Genomic DNA, 16,462 nt, shown 5'->3' with positions numbered 1-16,462 from the left:
TGCCTACACCAAAAGGTTCTGAGATCATACCTAGGGATCCCACAAGTAAGAGCATGACTTCATTCTCAAATCACCAGATTAATCTGTCAGATTAAAATAATATCTCTCGACAATATACTGAATGCACCCACACTTGGTAATTTGACTGTAATAAGAATAAACGGACTTGGGCCTAGAGAGATCATACAGAGCTTGTCTTGCAGACAGCTGACTCATGTTCAACCCCTAACCCCACATATGGTCCCCCAGCCTTGTCAGGAATGTTTCCTGAATATAGTCAGATATGGCCCCCAAACAAAAGAATACCCTGGACCTATCAACATAAATGGAGTATAAGGTAGGATCTCTCTTGCTAATGTTTTTTTCCCTAACACCCGCCTACCAATCTACAACATATAATAAAAATCATGAGGTAATCACAATGGAAACACCCAAGAAAAACAAATGAACTCTACTGCCCATGACCTTCAGCACATAAATTTACTTTAGCTCTTCTTAATGTTCTGTCTACACCTGTCTTAGAATTAGTACCCTCTTTCAATAAAACCATTTTACTTTACTTAAAAAAGAAAAAAAAAAGAGGAGACATGAGGCAAGGTTTTGCTTGGGTGAGTGAGAGAGAGAGAGAGAGAAAGAGAGAGAGAGAGGCAAGTATGCTGAGCACATACATGCTTTGTTTGCAGGAGGTCTAGATTTGATCCCAGGCACTGTGTGGTCCCTGAGCACCAATAAGAATGAAACTTAAGCAGAGTGAGAAATAACCCCTGATCACAACTGGATGTGACCAAAAAAGAAAAATACAAAACTTGATTCCAGTACCAGATAGCTCCTAAGCATCACAGGAGTGACCAGTAAGGACCACCAGATTTGGCCCTAAACAAACAAAAGTTGAACTTGTGGTTCTTTGTATAATAAAAGTAACGTGGCAAGTGATTTAAAAAAAAAAACAAAAAACAAAAAATAAACCCATAGTCAATCTTGTTTCCCACTACACTGAGGGAAATAATGACAATACATAATGAACTTGCAGAAAGCAATTACTACGGTCTCATCACCCCTCCCTCGCACTAGAGATGAAGCAGGAAAAATGGAGGAAAATATTTAGTTCCCAGCAATTCTCTAAAAGGTAAATGTGGGGGCCACATAGACAGTGCTGGTGTTAAGGCACTTGCCTCCAAACAACCAAACTGGTTCAATCCCTAAAACAGAAATGGTCCCATTAGCCAGCCAGGAGTAATCCCCCAGTACCATCAGCTATAACCGCACCCTCACCCCAAACTGCCCACAAATAATGAAAGGTAAAAGTGACTTCTTGCTGCAAAGACAGAAAGAGGGTAGAAGGGTATTCCCTCCACATCTTTCAACTCTCTTAATGTAAAACATTAACTTACCAGTTTCTCCATTTTCTGGAGTCTCTCTTCCAGTTTTGCTAGAACTCCGGCTGGTGGATTCTGGACTGGCAGCTCGAACAAACATCTTCCACTTCCCTCTTTTGGACATAAGTCTACGCATTCCGTCTTGAGACGCTGGCTGGCTGACATCAGAACATGGACTTGACCCTGACACACTACCATCTCCTTCTTCCAAAGCTCGTAATTCTGCCTACAACAAACAAGGCAACTTAGTTAGAGCATCCTTAACAATTTATCAACACGAGTAGAGAGAATGATAGCAACATAAGGATTTAAAAGATAATATATATATTAACAGGTAGGTGCTTCCTGTGGTTGGTGCTTGCATGTGGCCAACTCAAGTTTGATCCCCAGAATTCTAGATGCCCCCCCCCCGCATCAACTCCAGGAGTTATTCCTGAGCAGAGTCAGGAGTAAACCCAGATCATCATAGAGTATGGCCCCCAAACAAAGCAACAATAACAAAAAAACCAACTAATCCATCAGTGAAACATTATACTCCAAGCTCTAGTGCTAGTGAATAAAGGTTTATTCAAGATTAGAGTCAACAAAGATTCATTTAGAGGGGTAAGTTCTAGATAAATTGTAATATGTACATAACAGAAAAACCTAGCTTGCTAATACCTTTTCCAAAGCTTCAAATTTTCAAATTATTGAGGCTGGAGAGATACTAGAGGGGACTTACATGTGGCCCAGCCAGATTTTATCTATGAAACCCCACATAGTCCCTGCCAGTATTGATTCCTGTGCACAAAGTCAGGAGTATGCCCTGAGCATTGCTGCATGTGGCCCCCAAACCAAATAAATACAAATAAAACAGCCAAGGCCGGAGTGATAGTACAGCAGGTAGGGCGTTTGCCTTGCACACTGCCTACCCGGGTTCGATCCCTGGCATCCCATATGGTCCCCTGAGCATAGCCAGGAGTAATTCCTGAGTGCAAAGCCAGGAATAACCCCTGAGCATTGCTGGGTGTGACAAAAAGAAAAAAGCTTTGAATTATCAAAGGGGACGTGTCAAGGAGTTAATACTGTATAACATCTATTAACATTTTCCTTCATACTTAACAGATGAACTTGATCCAAGAAAAATCAAGAGACAAAAGATAATAAACTTGTCACCTTATAATTTTATTTTCATTGTATTTTAGGCCCGACCCAGTAGTGCTCCTGGGACCAAATATAGTGCTGAGGATTGAATCAGGCTTGGTCATGTGCAAGGCACAAGTTTTAACCTCTATACATTCTCTCTCACCCTTAAGCTTTAACCTCTATACACTCTCACCTTGAACTAGTTTTTCTAAAGTGAAGACCTCAGGGGCTAGAGCAATTGTGTAGCGGGTAGGGTGCTTGCCAAGTGGTTGAATCTTTGATCCCCAGTACCCCATATGATTCCCCCAAGCACTGCCTGGAGTGATCCCTATGGTAGAGCCAGGAATAAGCCTTGAGCATCACAGGATATGGCTCAAAACCAAACCAAAACAAAATTTATAAATCAAAATAACTTGAAAGGGCTGCAGATACCTTGCATGAAGCTGACCCCAATTTATTCCCAGAAGTGGGCATAAACCACACCAAATAATTTTTCCAACCTGCTTCCTAAAAATGGAAAGAACTTGAAAGCTTATATTCCTTTTAATTCTTCTGTTACCTTACATAAGGTAATTTACCTACCCACCATTAATGCGGATACCTGGAAAATAATTTTTACATAATTCCTAAACTAAAATCCAGGCCAACAGGTCCAGAGAATGATACTTGGAACAGCTACCATGCAAGAGATGTAATAAAGTTAAAATCTCTAGTGTTGACACATGCATCAAAGCAATGACACACTACTACTTATTTTAACTCATTTTAGACGGGCGACTACTGTCTGCAATCCCTTGTGCCAGTGTTTCTCACCACAATCCTACCAGGTGTGCATAAACAATACAAAGGGGCGTGATCTTCAGTGAGCACCACCATAAAAAATGCCTGAGGCCCAGTTTTATGACCAGGTTGTGTAAAACACCGAGTTTCTACAAAAATACTGAGCTAGAATAGGAGGAGGAGGAGGGGAAAAGCTCATGGTTGGAACTTAATCCATGTGTAGTATGTGGGAGTTCTACATCTGGTTCCCAATACCTCATGATCTTCAGAGCACCAATTCGGACCCCTAAATACAACGGAACGTGGCCCCGCCAAAATGAATAAAAGGTTATTAAAAAAAATTTTTTTAAAGGGGGAGGAGGGCCGAGAGATATTACAGCAAGTAAAGCGCTTTCACTGCATGTCATCAACCAGGATTCAATTCCCAAATATGGTCACCGGAGCCCCAGCAGTGATTCCTGAGCAGCACTACCACAAGGTATGTCCCCCCGCCCCCCGATACCAGAAAAATGAAAAGTACAGTTTTTATTGGCTGTCAAGAACCACAAATATGAGAAAAAAAATTCATGACCAAACTCTATAATAGTTTTATTTTACTGTATAAATGTAAATCTATCTTGATCTAGTATAAAATCTTAAGATAAAATCAAGACCCCCAAAAATGCTGTAAACGTATCAATATTGCAAACCACAATGCCCAAAAGAAGGGGGTGGAGAGACATGGAGAGAGGAAGAGAAAGAGGGAGAGAGGGGGAGAAAGAGCACTTGCCAAGGTGCAGAGACACTGGTGCTGGGAAATGGACACTGGTAGAGGGATGGGTGTTGGCGGAAAACTACATGACTGAAATCTAATCATGAATATCTTTGTAAGGGTCTATCTCACAGTGACTCAATAAAAAAGTATACATATAAATATGGGCTGGAGCGATAGCACAGTGGGTAGGGCGTTTGCCTTGCAGGCAGCCAACATGGCCGACCCGAGTTCGATTCTGCCGCCCCTCTCGGAAAGCCCGGCAAGCTGAGAATATCTCGCCCGCACGGCAAAGCCTGGCAAGCTACCCGTGTCGTATTCAATATGCCAAACACAGTAACAAGTCTCACGATGGAGATGTTACTGGGCCCGCTCGAGAAAATCGATGAACAACGGGAGGACCGTGACATATAAATATAAAATAAAAGCTGTAAATTAAGAACAATGAACCCACAGCATAACAGTAATGAGGAAATTTACTTTAACCCAACTTTAAAAACTTACTTTTTTCCTTTCCAAAACCAGCTCCAGTTCCAGGGTATCTTGCTCCTCTTCCTCTTCACTTTCCCCAGATTGAACAACACTACAAAGATCCTCCTGAGAAGGGTCTTCCATAGTGTCCAAAACAACTTCCTGTGGCTTCACCACTGCTGCGGCTGGTTCCACTGCTGTACTTGACTCTTTCACTTCCGAAACTGTTTCTTCTTTACAAATAACTTTTCTCCTCCATCTCTCTTCTTCCTCTTTTATTCCCTCAGGCAATAAAGGTGCAAGGAGTGATGCTGCTACCCCTTTCTTCTCCTCCTCACTGTTTGAGAGTGCTTGAATTCCTTCATTGACTTCCTAAAGAACAAATAATCTCATTTAATTCTCACAAGTCATTTTCTTTTTTTTTTTAATTTTTGGGTCACACCTGGAGATGCTCAGTGGTTATTCCTGGCTCTGCAGGATCATACAGGGTGCTGGGGATTGAACCCACATTAGCTGCGTGCAAGGCAAGTGCCATGCCCACTGTGTCATCTTTCCAACCTGTCATTTTCTCTCTTGAATGTGTCTTACATTTCCTATTTCCTAAATAAAATGACAATATTTCACACACACACCGAAAGTACTAACAGGTTTGCTTATGAGAAATAGGAAAGGAATAGATATCTTAAACTTTTTTTTTTGGAAAGGGGGCCACAGGGACACCTGGCGGTACTCAGGGGATCATAAGGGGTGCCTGGGATCAAATTCAGGTTGGTCATGTGCACGTTAAGTATCTTCCTTATCCACTACACTATTATCTATAGCTCCCGAACATGAACTTTAAAAAGATCAGAAACTTTTTCAACAAGGCTGTATATATCTTCATTTTGGGGGAGGTGAGGATGGCACACCCAGAGGTGCTCAGGTAACCATAAGGAGTCTCAAGGATCATGTCTATTAAGTCCAGGTCAGTCACATGCAAGTGCCCTAACCTCTGCACCCTCTCTGGACTCAAAAAACTTCACCTTCTGTACCTTTTGTACAATCAGATAAACTCACACAGGTCTGCCGTGGAGGTGACTTAAAGTAAAATAAATTAGGAAGCGTACTTTTTACTTAAGCATCTATTTTGGAACGGGATAAATAATAATATAGCAGGTAAGGTGCTTGCCTTCATGGCACTGGCACTTTGGCTCCCTATTTGGTCCCCAGAACCTCATCAGGAGTGATCCAGAGCAAAGCAAGGAGTTAAGTCCTGAGCACTTCTAGGGTATAGTCCAAAAACAAACCAAAAAAATGTCTATTTCCTCTATTGAACCGATTACTCTACCACCCTCAAGGAGTTGTGAAGGTTGTTAGGAAACTACCCCAAACAAAAAGCCAGTTGTAGCACAAAAGCAAAACCTCCATTAAAAATTGGAGGAAATCCAGAGGCCACTGGACAGTCTGGGCCCGTAATGACGAGATACGCGGGGCCTCACGGGATGGGGGTGGAACCGGCCCTTTCCCCCCCACCCCATCGAGACCCTGAGTCGCCGCCCACGAACAGCCTCTCTGTCTCCTGATCAATCTGCTTAACGGCCATGATACAGAGACTCAGGAACAAAACTCAGAACCCAGCAGGTTTTGGCAGAAATCTCTCCAGATTTAAGTGTTAAAATCTCGGAATTTCAAAATTGCGTGGCCACTACTGCAGTCACACGACATCAAATGCTATTCTTAACCAGCAATAGAAAACAAATTGTCTACTGTTGACTTTTCAGCAGATCTGACTGTTGGGGTAAAATCCCAAATAATAATGGTGGGTCTGGTGTCAAAATATTGAATGTGATCAAAGTAGAGAGAGAGTAATGTGGAAAAGATCCGCCCCACAGGCAGGGGGAGGGCATGGGTTGGGGATATACTGGAGTTTTTGGTGGTGGAGAATTGGCACTGGTGAAGGTATGGGTGTTTCATTGTATGACCGAGACTTAAACCCGAAAGCTTTAAAACTGCTCTCACGGTGATTCAATAAATAAAATTATAAAGAATGAAAAAAAAAATTGGAGGAAAACGACATGACTGAAATCTCACATGTGGCTTACCCAGGTTCAATCCCAGCAACTCCAAGACACTCCAGGTGTGAGCTCTGAGTAAGGAGTAAGCCTTGAGCACCACTGAGCACACAAAAACTGAGCAAACAAAAAACTAATTTATGATGAAATAAAAACACAACAGTCCTCGAACATAATCATATAGAAATTTTCAAGTTCGGTCAAGAATGTGACTGGTAATAATAGTTCATGGTTTACATGAATGAGGCCCAAGGATTGATGCCATGCACCACCAAAAGGAAAAATGTTCAAAATTTCATTAACAGTCATTATCAGTTTTTAAAAGATGATCTCGGGACCAGGGAGTTCAAAGGGCTGGAGGGCATGCTTCTTCTGTATGCAGGAGTCCTTGTCTTAAACCCCAGAGCTGTATGGCTCCTAAGCACCACAAGTACTAAATAAAAAGTATCTGATCTTGGCCAGAGATGTAGTTCTGTGGCAGAACACAACCTCATGCATGTGAAGGCTATACCTGGTATCCCCAGTACAACCTTAAAGGTAAAAGGTAAAGGTAAAGGCCCTCCCGTTGTTCATCGATTTGCTCGAGCGGGCCCAGTAACGTCTCCATTGGAGACTTTGTTGTTACTGTGTTTGGCGTATCGAATACGTCACGGGGAGCTTGCCAGGCTCTGCCTTGCGGGCAAGATACTCTCGGTAGCTTGCCGGGCTCTCCGAGAGGGGCGGAGGAATCGAACTCGGGTCGGCCATGTTGGCTGCATGCAAGGCAAACGACCTACCGCTGTGCTATCGCTCCAGCCCTTGTGTGTGTAGTACAACCTTAAAGGAAAAGAAATTTCAGCTAAATGTGGGGGCTGGAGAATACAGCATGTAGGCTACTTACCATGCACACATCTGACACAAGTTCATTCCCCAGCATCCCTATGTCCATTCAGCCCACCTAGACTAAGCCCTAAGCACTGCTGGGTTTGGCCGCAAACAAAAAAAAGTCAAAATTTTTTTCTATTAAAAAAAAAAAAACCAAACCAGATCCAGGATCTGTAAAGATAATACAGGGGTTAAAAGACTTGCCTTGCAGGAGGTAGACCAACTCCCAATCCAATTCCTGGCATCATTTAGGGCTCCCTAAGCAAGAAGACTCTGTAACCTCTGAGCAAAGTCAACTGTGACCCCAAAACAGAAAGGAGTGGGGGGTGAAGTGCCTGCATTGAGCCCAGTAAATAGCTGAAAGGGCTGAAACACATGCTTTGCATGCTAGAGTCTTCAATTCAATTCCTGACACTCCTAGACCCTGCAAGGCACTGCCAAGAGCATCCTCGGAGCACTGAACGATGAACTGCTCCTTAGCACACCTGGATATGGGCCAAACAACAAAAAACAAAACAAACAAAAAACCCCACCTCTTTCCAATGGAAGAAGCACAAGCTTGAGTTGGGTTTGAGACCCTGGAGTCAATGCCCAGCACTGCAGGATCCCAAATGGAAGTATTTTCAAATGGAAAACAAGACTTGAGTCCTGCCTGCTTTGGTGGCTCCCATGTCCTTCACAGTGACCGAAGAGACTTCTAACACACCACAAAGCTCTCCAAAGAATCCCTAGCCTAAGTAACTGATAAATGCTACACAACAAATGAAACAAAACTCTAAGAAATAAGGCCAGAGGGAAAGTACAGTGGGTAGGGCTGTTTGCCTTACAGCTCAACCCAGGCTTGATCCCTGACATCCTGTATGGTGCCCCCGAACACTGCCAGGAATAATTCCTGAGTGCAGAGCCAGGAGTAACCCTGAGCATTGCTAAGTGTAGTCTAACCACATCTCCCCTGCTGCCTGTAAAACAAACCAAAATATCCCTAAGAAACAATTACATGCTATGTCACACATCTGTGTTCTAAGGCTTCTATACATATACCAGAGTAACAAATTCTATGTGTGGAACATAAGTAAAAGGGGTTTTGGAGACAGTGTTTATGTTTCCTTAATGGGGAAAAGGACGTGTTTATTATGTGTGCAGCCCCAAGTTAAACTCCAACACTACCTGAACACAACCCAAACCAGATCTGCACAGAGTGGTTCTGAGATGTGAGCCCTATTGGAAAAGAAGAGGGGCCGGAGTGCTAGTACAGAGGGTAGGGCACTTACCTTATATGTAGTCAACCCAAATTTTATCCCCAGCACCCCATATATTCCACCAAGCACTGTCAGGAGTGATTCCAAAGTGTACAGCCAGGAGTAACCTTTGAATGTCACCGGATGTAGACCCCCCCAAACCAAAAAAGAAACAAAGAGAAAAAAAACACCTTTTAAACACTGACCTTTTTAACTTCTCGCTTGACTATGACAGGTCCACTTTTATTACTGGACACAGAAACATTCTTTTCCTTGCTATACAAATCAGTATTTATCACGAAGTTAGGCTCAGTACCTGTTATGGAACTAAACAAAAAAAAGTCTATACGTACACAGAAATATACTTGGCAAAAGAAACAGAAGGCTAATATTAACAGCAAATTATTAGACTCGAATTTCCTTCTAGATGATTTTTCAATCATTTCTTACCTGGGCTGGTAATGCTGCAATCCCTGTACCTGCGTGGCAAGATACGGGGGTAACTCCCAAGTCACTTCATTGGTTTGTGTGTTCCAATAATAGTAACAACCTGTGTTCTCATCCCAGACTTCTTGCCAATCTCCCATTTCAATTCCAACTAAAAGAAAATAGAATTTTACGGGTTGGAGAGATAGTACTGATGGTACTGATGAGGGCTTATCCCTGGCACCAGATGGCCCCAACTTCTACTGAGTATGACTTAAGCCCTCCAAACTACAAATAAATAAATAATAATAACAAGCCAAATTTTAAATAGCATACAAAAAGTTCCTCCTGCTTTCTGTCCTTATATTAGTGTTTAGCAGATTCCCAATCTCTCCCTTGGAAACCATTCCACCTTGAAAAAAAATCACTTGTCAAACAAATGTCCTTTGTCCCTTCGGGTAACAACTTCTGCCTTTGAAATAAGCTTAAAGAAAATACCTTGATGTCCAAAAATGTATTCCCAGACTGGGAAGATAGCAATGTGCTGGAGCACATACTTTGCATGCAAAAGGCCCCAGTTTGACCCCTAGCACTGTATGATCCCTGCACTGAAGTCAGGAGAAGCCCATGCTCTACTGGGTATAGCCCAAACTAAAACGCAAAAATACATTCTGAACCCAACAGACTTTTTTGTTGGTTTGCTTTTGGGCCACACCTATTGGTATTCAGGGCTTACTTCTGACTCACAAGTATCACTCCTGGTGGGCTCTAAGGACCATATAGGGTGGCAGGGATTGAAACTGCATCAGCTACAAGGCAAGTGCCCAACACTCAATAGATTTTAAAAGAGGTTTGAAGGCCTGAGAGATAGTACAGAAGTTAAGGCACTTGCCTTGCATGCACCCAATCTCAATTTGAGTCCTTATAGCACATACAGTTCCTTGAGCATAGCCTGTAAGCACTGCAGGGTGTGGTCCCAAACCAAAAAACAACAAAATCAAAACAAAAACACCCACCTAAAACTAAAACAAGCGAGGTGTCAGAGAGCTCAAAGGTATAGAACACATGCCATTCATGCCCAAGGCTCTAGGGTTCAATCCCCAGCACCACCTGGTACCCTGGGTACCAGCGATGTGAAACTCATACAAATATCAAAAAGGGCTAGAGATATAGTAAAGCAGGCACTGGGCATTTGCCTTGCATGCAATTGAACAGCTGACCTGGATTCAATCCCTAGGACCACATATGGCTCCCTGTGCACCAGCGGTAATGATCTCTGATCAAGAGTTAGGAATAAGCCCTGGTTTCCACTGGGTATGGCCCCCAAACAAAGCAAAAACCCACGAACTCTATCTAAGGGCTGAGAGCATGCTCTGGATGCTGGAAGTCTGTGTTTGATCCTGGGCATCACAGAGTTCCAAGTACCTATGGAACAGCATCAGTGCCAGAGAGCTAGGAGAAACCTATGAGTCCTGTTAGGTGTAGCCTCAAAACATACTAAAATAAAAAATACAAGAATAACCCAAAGAGCTAAGATTTTTAAGACTAAAATTTCAACACTAAATATCAAAAGATTAAGCTTACCTCCTGCCAAAGAGCACTGCGTATCATACTGCCACACCGCTGCCTGAGCTGTGTCCGTTCCATTTGATGTGGTGGCAGAAAGGGCAGAGGCTGCTGATTCCTTTGGCTCTGGTCGAGGTGGTGTTGGAGGCGGAGCAGAAGCTCCTACAGGAGCTGAAGGCTGAGGAGCTGTTATAGCATCAATCTCCTTCAGAATGAAATAATAAGTGCATCTTAGTCACATCAAGATGAGGATACACCACTTTAAATACTTCACTTAGTTCTCAGTTTCTTAAAGCAAAACTCTCATCTTCTAAATTACAAGATCCTCAAATCCTATTCTCCATTTCTCTCTTCATCTTAAAGCAGGGGGTGGGTGGTAGAGAGAGGCAGAGGGAGATCAAGGAAAGGGAAAAGACAAGTAACTCTGAGATCCAAGTACTAGAATAGTCTTAATAACAAATCTCACAGAAAATACCAATCATTTGGTGGTGGGTATACAAGAGTGCATAAAAGCAACAAATGGCATATTTCAAACTTATTTATGTCACGTAAACAAAAGAGTCTAAAACCCCAAACAAAAGTATCACTAACCGCTAGGAAGTTGGCCAATGTACTATCAATATCTGTTGACTGGTTTCCATTAGCCTCTTTGGGTTGTGCTGGTTTTTCTGAAACATCACTCTCTTCATCATCACTGTCAGCATATGCACCAAGTAAACACAGACCTCCTAGAAACAAAATGATAAACAATCAGGGACTGGAGATAGTACAGGGATCAAGATGTTTCCCTCAAACACAGCAGACCCTGGTCTGATTCCTGGCACTATATATATTTCCCAAGCTCACTGCCAATTATAACCCTCAAACACCAAACAAAAAAATAAACACTAACAATAATACCAGTCTATTGCACCAAGTATTTGAGAAAATATAACATGGTTTTTGAGAGTTATTTCAGGAGATACAGCCCCTCGCCTTGCATGTGGCCATGCAAAGTGTCTGCTTTTGATTTTTTTCATAGGCACTGTAGGTAAGACACTTGCTTGCATGCAGTCATCCTGGGGTGTGATCTGAGGTATCCCACATAATCCCTGAAACAGTGCCAGGAGTAATTCCTGAGTGCACAGTCAAAAGTAACCCCTGAGATTATTTTTGTTGTTCATTAATGAACAATCACAGAGGTACAAATTATGTTATGTAAACATTAATATAGTCAACTAGCATAGATACCTCTCAAAATCCACAATCATTCAAGCTCATAACTTTTTTTTTTACGTGAAAAACCCCATGAGGCACAGTTGTAGACTTACAAACTTCCGTGCTAGGGTTTCAGTTATACAATGATCGAGTACTCATCCTTCAACAGTGCCCATTCTCCACCACCAATGATCCCAGTAGCCCTCCCCCCACCCACTCTGCCTCTGTGGCAGGGCATTCTTTTTTGCTCTCTCTTTCCTTTAGGGTGTTGTAGTTTGCAATAGAGGTATTGAGTAGCCATCATGTTTGGTCAATAGTCTACTTTCAAAACGTATCTCGCATCCCATCAAGCTCATACTCTTAAAGCATATGGGGGCGGCGGGGGTGGGGGAAAACACAAAACAAAAACAACTTGAGGGGCTGGAGCAACAGCACAGTGGATAGGGCATTTGCCATGCACGTGGCCAACCCGGGTTCAATTACCAGCTCCCCATATGGTCCCCTGAGCACTGCCAGGAGTGATTCCTGAGTGTATTAGCCAGGAGTAGCCCCTGTGCATCATTGGGTATGACCCAAAAAGAAAAAACAAAACAAAACTTGAGTTATTTAGCAGAGGCAGGGAGATAGCTCAAAGAGCTGGTGCGTATGCTTTGTATGCAAGAGACCTGGATCCGATCTTGGGCGATGCATGGTGACTCCTGCACCTTTACAGAGCTCTATCATATCATGATTATAGAATTTATGTATTTAAATAAAACAAGGCTGCCACCAGGCAGAGGAAGAGACTGTGGTAAAAGAGGGAACCTCCTCCCCACTGGACAGCTTGGTGTCTGCTTGGGGCAGAAAAATGAGAAAATGCCAGAGAAAGGAGAGAAGGAAAATAAAATTAGGAATTAGCTTATGAAACGTTTTCAAAATTGAAAACAAAATTGTTTCCTAATTAATATTTCTCAATCAACAAGTGACAAGAAAGGTTAGGGGCAGGAAATAGTACAATGGGTACAGCATTTGCCTGGGACACTGCCAGCTTAGATCTGATGCCTGCCAGGAATGATCTGAGAGCAGAGCTAAGAGTAAGCCCTAAGCATCACCAGGTGTGGCCCAACTACAAAAAAGTACAGTGGGTAGGATGCTTGCCCTGCACACAGCTGTCTGTGTTTCAATCCCTGGTACCCCAAATGGTCCCCAGTCACTCAAGAAGCCCTTGAGTACTGCCAGTATGAGCCCTCCCGCCCCCCATCCCATGAAAAAGTATATGGAATTCAAACTGCTAAAGCCAGGACCAATGACATAGCTCAGAAGGCTCATCGTTCTTCAAAGATCTGGGCTCAATCACTAGCAATACATGATTCATTTCCCCAGCATTTCTGGAGCAACCACAGATCACCACTAGATGTATCTTCAAAACAAAAAATCTCAAAATATAAACTAACTTGTTACAGGATCGAAGAAATGGTTCAGAGGGCTAGAATGCATGCTCCACAATGCAGTAAATCCAGGTTCAGGGGCTACAGTGATAGTGCAAGGAATAGGAGCTTACTTCTGCACTCAGCAAACCCCAGTTCAATCAGGCACCAATGGGGCTGTGATTCTCAGCCAAGGGTAGCCCCAAGAGCATGGCTGGACAGAACTGCCTAACTCAGAAACTCCAGCTAGAACGAGTCATCAATATTTTCTTCAAACTCAAGTTGTTAGGTTGAGTAAACTCAAGTTGTTAGGTTGAGTTATGTGATCATTTCGTTCCCATGCTGGGGATTAGGGTCACACATGGCAGCACTCAGGGCTTAAATAGCCTTTTAAGCATAGACCGACAAAAGTAAAGATAATGCTGTATGTCAGGATGCAGCCACTCATATTTTATTTATTTATTTATTTATTTAGCTCTTTGGGTCACACCAAGCAATGCTCCGGGGTTACTCCTGGTGGTGGGTGCTTGGGGAACCATATGGGATGGTGGGGACTTAACCTGGACTGGCTGTGTGCAATGCAAACGCCCTACCCTCTGTACTATCGTTCCGGCCCATTTTTATTTTTTAAAGAGGATGGAAAATGTGGGGAGCAGGGTTGTGTTGGGACACAGCTCTCGAGATTGAAACTGGGTATCTGGCATGCAATGAAAGCACATGCTTAATCTATTTCTCTGCTCTGGAAATCTATGTTCCTATTTAAAAGCTGCTCGCTTAGAAACCATCACAGATATAATCATCCACTTCATAAGCTTTAATACTATGTGAATACTACATCCTTGGTAAAACATTCTTGCCAGGTGCGCTCCATGAAATTCTGATTACAGGGGCCAGAAAAATAGTACAACAGGTAAAGCGCTTTGCCTTGTCTGCAGCTTACACAGACTCGATCCTGGCATCCCGTTTATTCCCCTGAGCAGTACGAGTGATTCCCGAGTGCAGAGACAGGAGTAACACCTAAGCATCACTCTGTGTGTGTGGTCCAAAAACAAAAATTCTGATTACAAAATTCCCAACACGGGGGCTGAAGCAATTTTAGTGTGGAAGGGGATTTGCTTTGCAAACCTGGGTTCATTCCCAGCATTCTACATGGTTCCCTGAGCCCCACCATGAGTGATCCGAGAGCAGAGCCAAAAGTTAAGTGAGCACAGCTGGGTGTGGCCCAAAAACAAGGGGGGGGGGGGGGGAGGAGAAGACCCAAGTAGGAGCAATTAATTCCCCAGGTCCTGAATCTCCTAGGGAACTGGTTTCACAAGACTACATAGCAAACTTCTTCCGAGCACCTACTATAGACAGTAATAAATAAAAACAAATCTAACATTTGGCAGCATAGGCCTACTTAGTATGTTAATTAGACACCATAATTAATAATAAAACCTTTTTGTCAGGGTCAGAGAGACAATAGAGCAGAACACTTGCACACAGCAAGAACTTGGCACCTCATGTAGTCTTGGAATAATGCCAAGATTGATCCTTGTGCAGAGTCAGGAAAACCTCTGGTATGCCCACCGGAACAATCAGAAAACATTTTTCCTTGGAATTTGTAGTATCTTTTTATGTGTGTAGTTTTGGGGCCACAGCAGGTGGGACCACCCTGCAGAGTTCAGGGGATCATAAAATGCCGACTGCATAAAATGCATGAGTTCTTCCTCATGCCCTGTCTCCAGCGCTAATATCTCTACTTTTCCCTTAGTTTTTGGGCCACACCCCAAGTGCTCAGGAGACCATTATATGGTGCCAAGGATCAAACCTGCGTCACCTTTGTGCACTGCAAGTGCCTCACCAGCTGTACTATGTCTCTGGAGCTGCAAAACATTTTGGAACCAGATATAGTACATCAGGCAGGCACTTTGCCTTGAATTTGGCCGACCCGGGTTCAATCACTGGCACCTCATGTGTTCCCCCCCCCACCCCGTGCCCAGCACCACCAGGAGTGACATCAGAGTACAGAGGCAGAAGTAAGCCCTGAGCACCACCAGGAGGGGCCCCCAAACAAACACAAAACAACCAAAAAACCTTCATTTCTTTTAGCAAAATAATTCTATCTTTAAATGTTTTCTTGCTTTTGATTCATAGCACATTTTATATTTATATATATATGTATACACACACACAAATTTGCAGAGGAGGGGCTCACAAAACTTATAACAGCTATTTCATTTAGTTGGGGATCATGCCAGGCAGTACTCAGAGCTTATTCTCCGCTCTGGGCTCAGGGGTCACCTCTGACCATGCTAACCTGGGTTAGCTGCATGCAAGGCAAGCACCTAATCAGTTAGCTTTATTCAAATAACTAATTGCTGTAAACAACTCATGCTCTCAAAAGTTCATAAATTACATCACAGAACCTGATGCAATATTATAAGATTAAGCAGATCATTAAAGGATTACAAGAATAATGCTGAAAGGAAAAAAACCAATGGTAAAAATAAGTCAAAATACATGCAAGCTCCAATTACACCTCTGAAAATTCAGCTGCTTACGATGAAAAGGAATGGCATGAAAACAAGTGCTTGCAATACTACATAAAACTGTTTAATACTAAAAATATAAACAAAATCCTTAGCGGACCATGCTGTAGTCTCTACAGAGATGGTGCTGCTACAGAGAAGCAAAGCCCTTCTTCAGGGCCAATGTCCTTTGGGATCTTTTTCTGAGGAGTGCTGACTCCTCAAACCTCAGTATACTTAGCTTTAATGAGTGGTGCCACACAAACTGCAAATCAGCTAATTCGATTATGGACTCTTTTTGTGGGGGTCACACCCTACAGTACTCGTCAGGGGTCACGTTTGGTGGTTCTGGTTGTGACATGTACCTTTGTGGCTGCATGCAAAGACCTGTGGGCCCCAGTCAAGAAAAATCTTCCCTGGAAGTTTCAAACAGCGGTGTCTTATACACAACGTAATTACCATTCCCTCATAAAGTAATTTGAATGTATAGTGTTTTTAAGAATTTCAGTCATAGAAATTAATCAAAACAATAAAAGCTGGGCTGGAGCCATAGTATAGCATGTAGGATGCTTGCCTTGGATCCTAGGTTCAATCCCCGTCATCCCACATGGTTCCCCAAGCACTGCCAAGAGTAATTCCTGAGTGTAGCGCCAGGAGTAATCCTAAGCATCGCCGGGTATGACCCAAAAACCCAAATAACA

At 43.0% G+C, this 16,462-nt stretch overlaps 1 protein-coding gene across 2 annotated transcripts in view; it reads right to left on the bottom strand.

The window, feature by feature from the left end:
* Positions 1–16,462, bottom strand: part of FNBP4 (formin binding protein 4) — a 52,974-nt gene that overhangs the window by 33,079 nt on the left and 3,433 nt on the right. For both annotated transcript variants that reach the window (XM_056131361.1, XM_056131360.1), the window contains exons 3-8: positions 11,240–11,376; positions 10,667–10,853; positions 9,107–9,254; positions 8,863–8,983; positions 4,537–4,875; positions 1,392–1,602 (exon numbers count right to left, since the gene is read on the bottom strand). In XM_056131361.1, the coding sequence (XP_055987336.1) occupies positions 1,392–1,602; positions 4,537–4,875; positions 8,863–8,983; positions 9,107–9,254; positions 10,667–10,853; positions 11,240–11,376 (1,143 nt within the window). The remainder of the gene's footprint in view (positions 1–1,391; positions 1,603–4,536; positions 4,876–8,862; positions 8,984–9,106; positions 9,255–10,666; positions 10,854–11,239; positions 11,377–16,462) is intronic.

The sequence above is a fragment of the Sorex fumeus genome, unplaced genomic scaffold (genome assembly GCF_029834395.1).
Source record: "Sorex fumeus unplaced genomic scaffold, SorFum_2.1 ptg000007l, whole genome shotgun sequence".
Classification (NCBI taxonomy): domain Eukaryota; kingdom Metazoa; phylum Chordata; class Mammalia; order Eulipotyphla; family Soricidae; genus Sorex; species Sorex fumeus.
The sequence above is the reverse complement of the archived record's forward strand: the minus strand, read 5'-3'. Positions and strand labels throughout refer to the sequence as shown.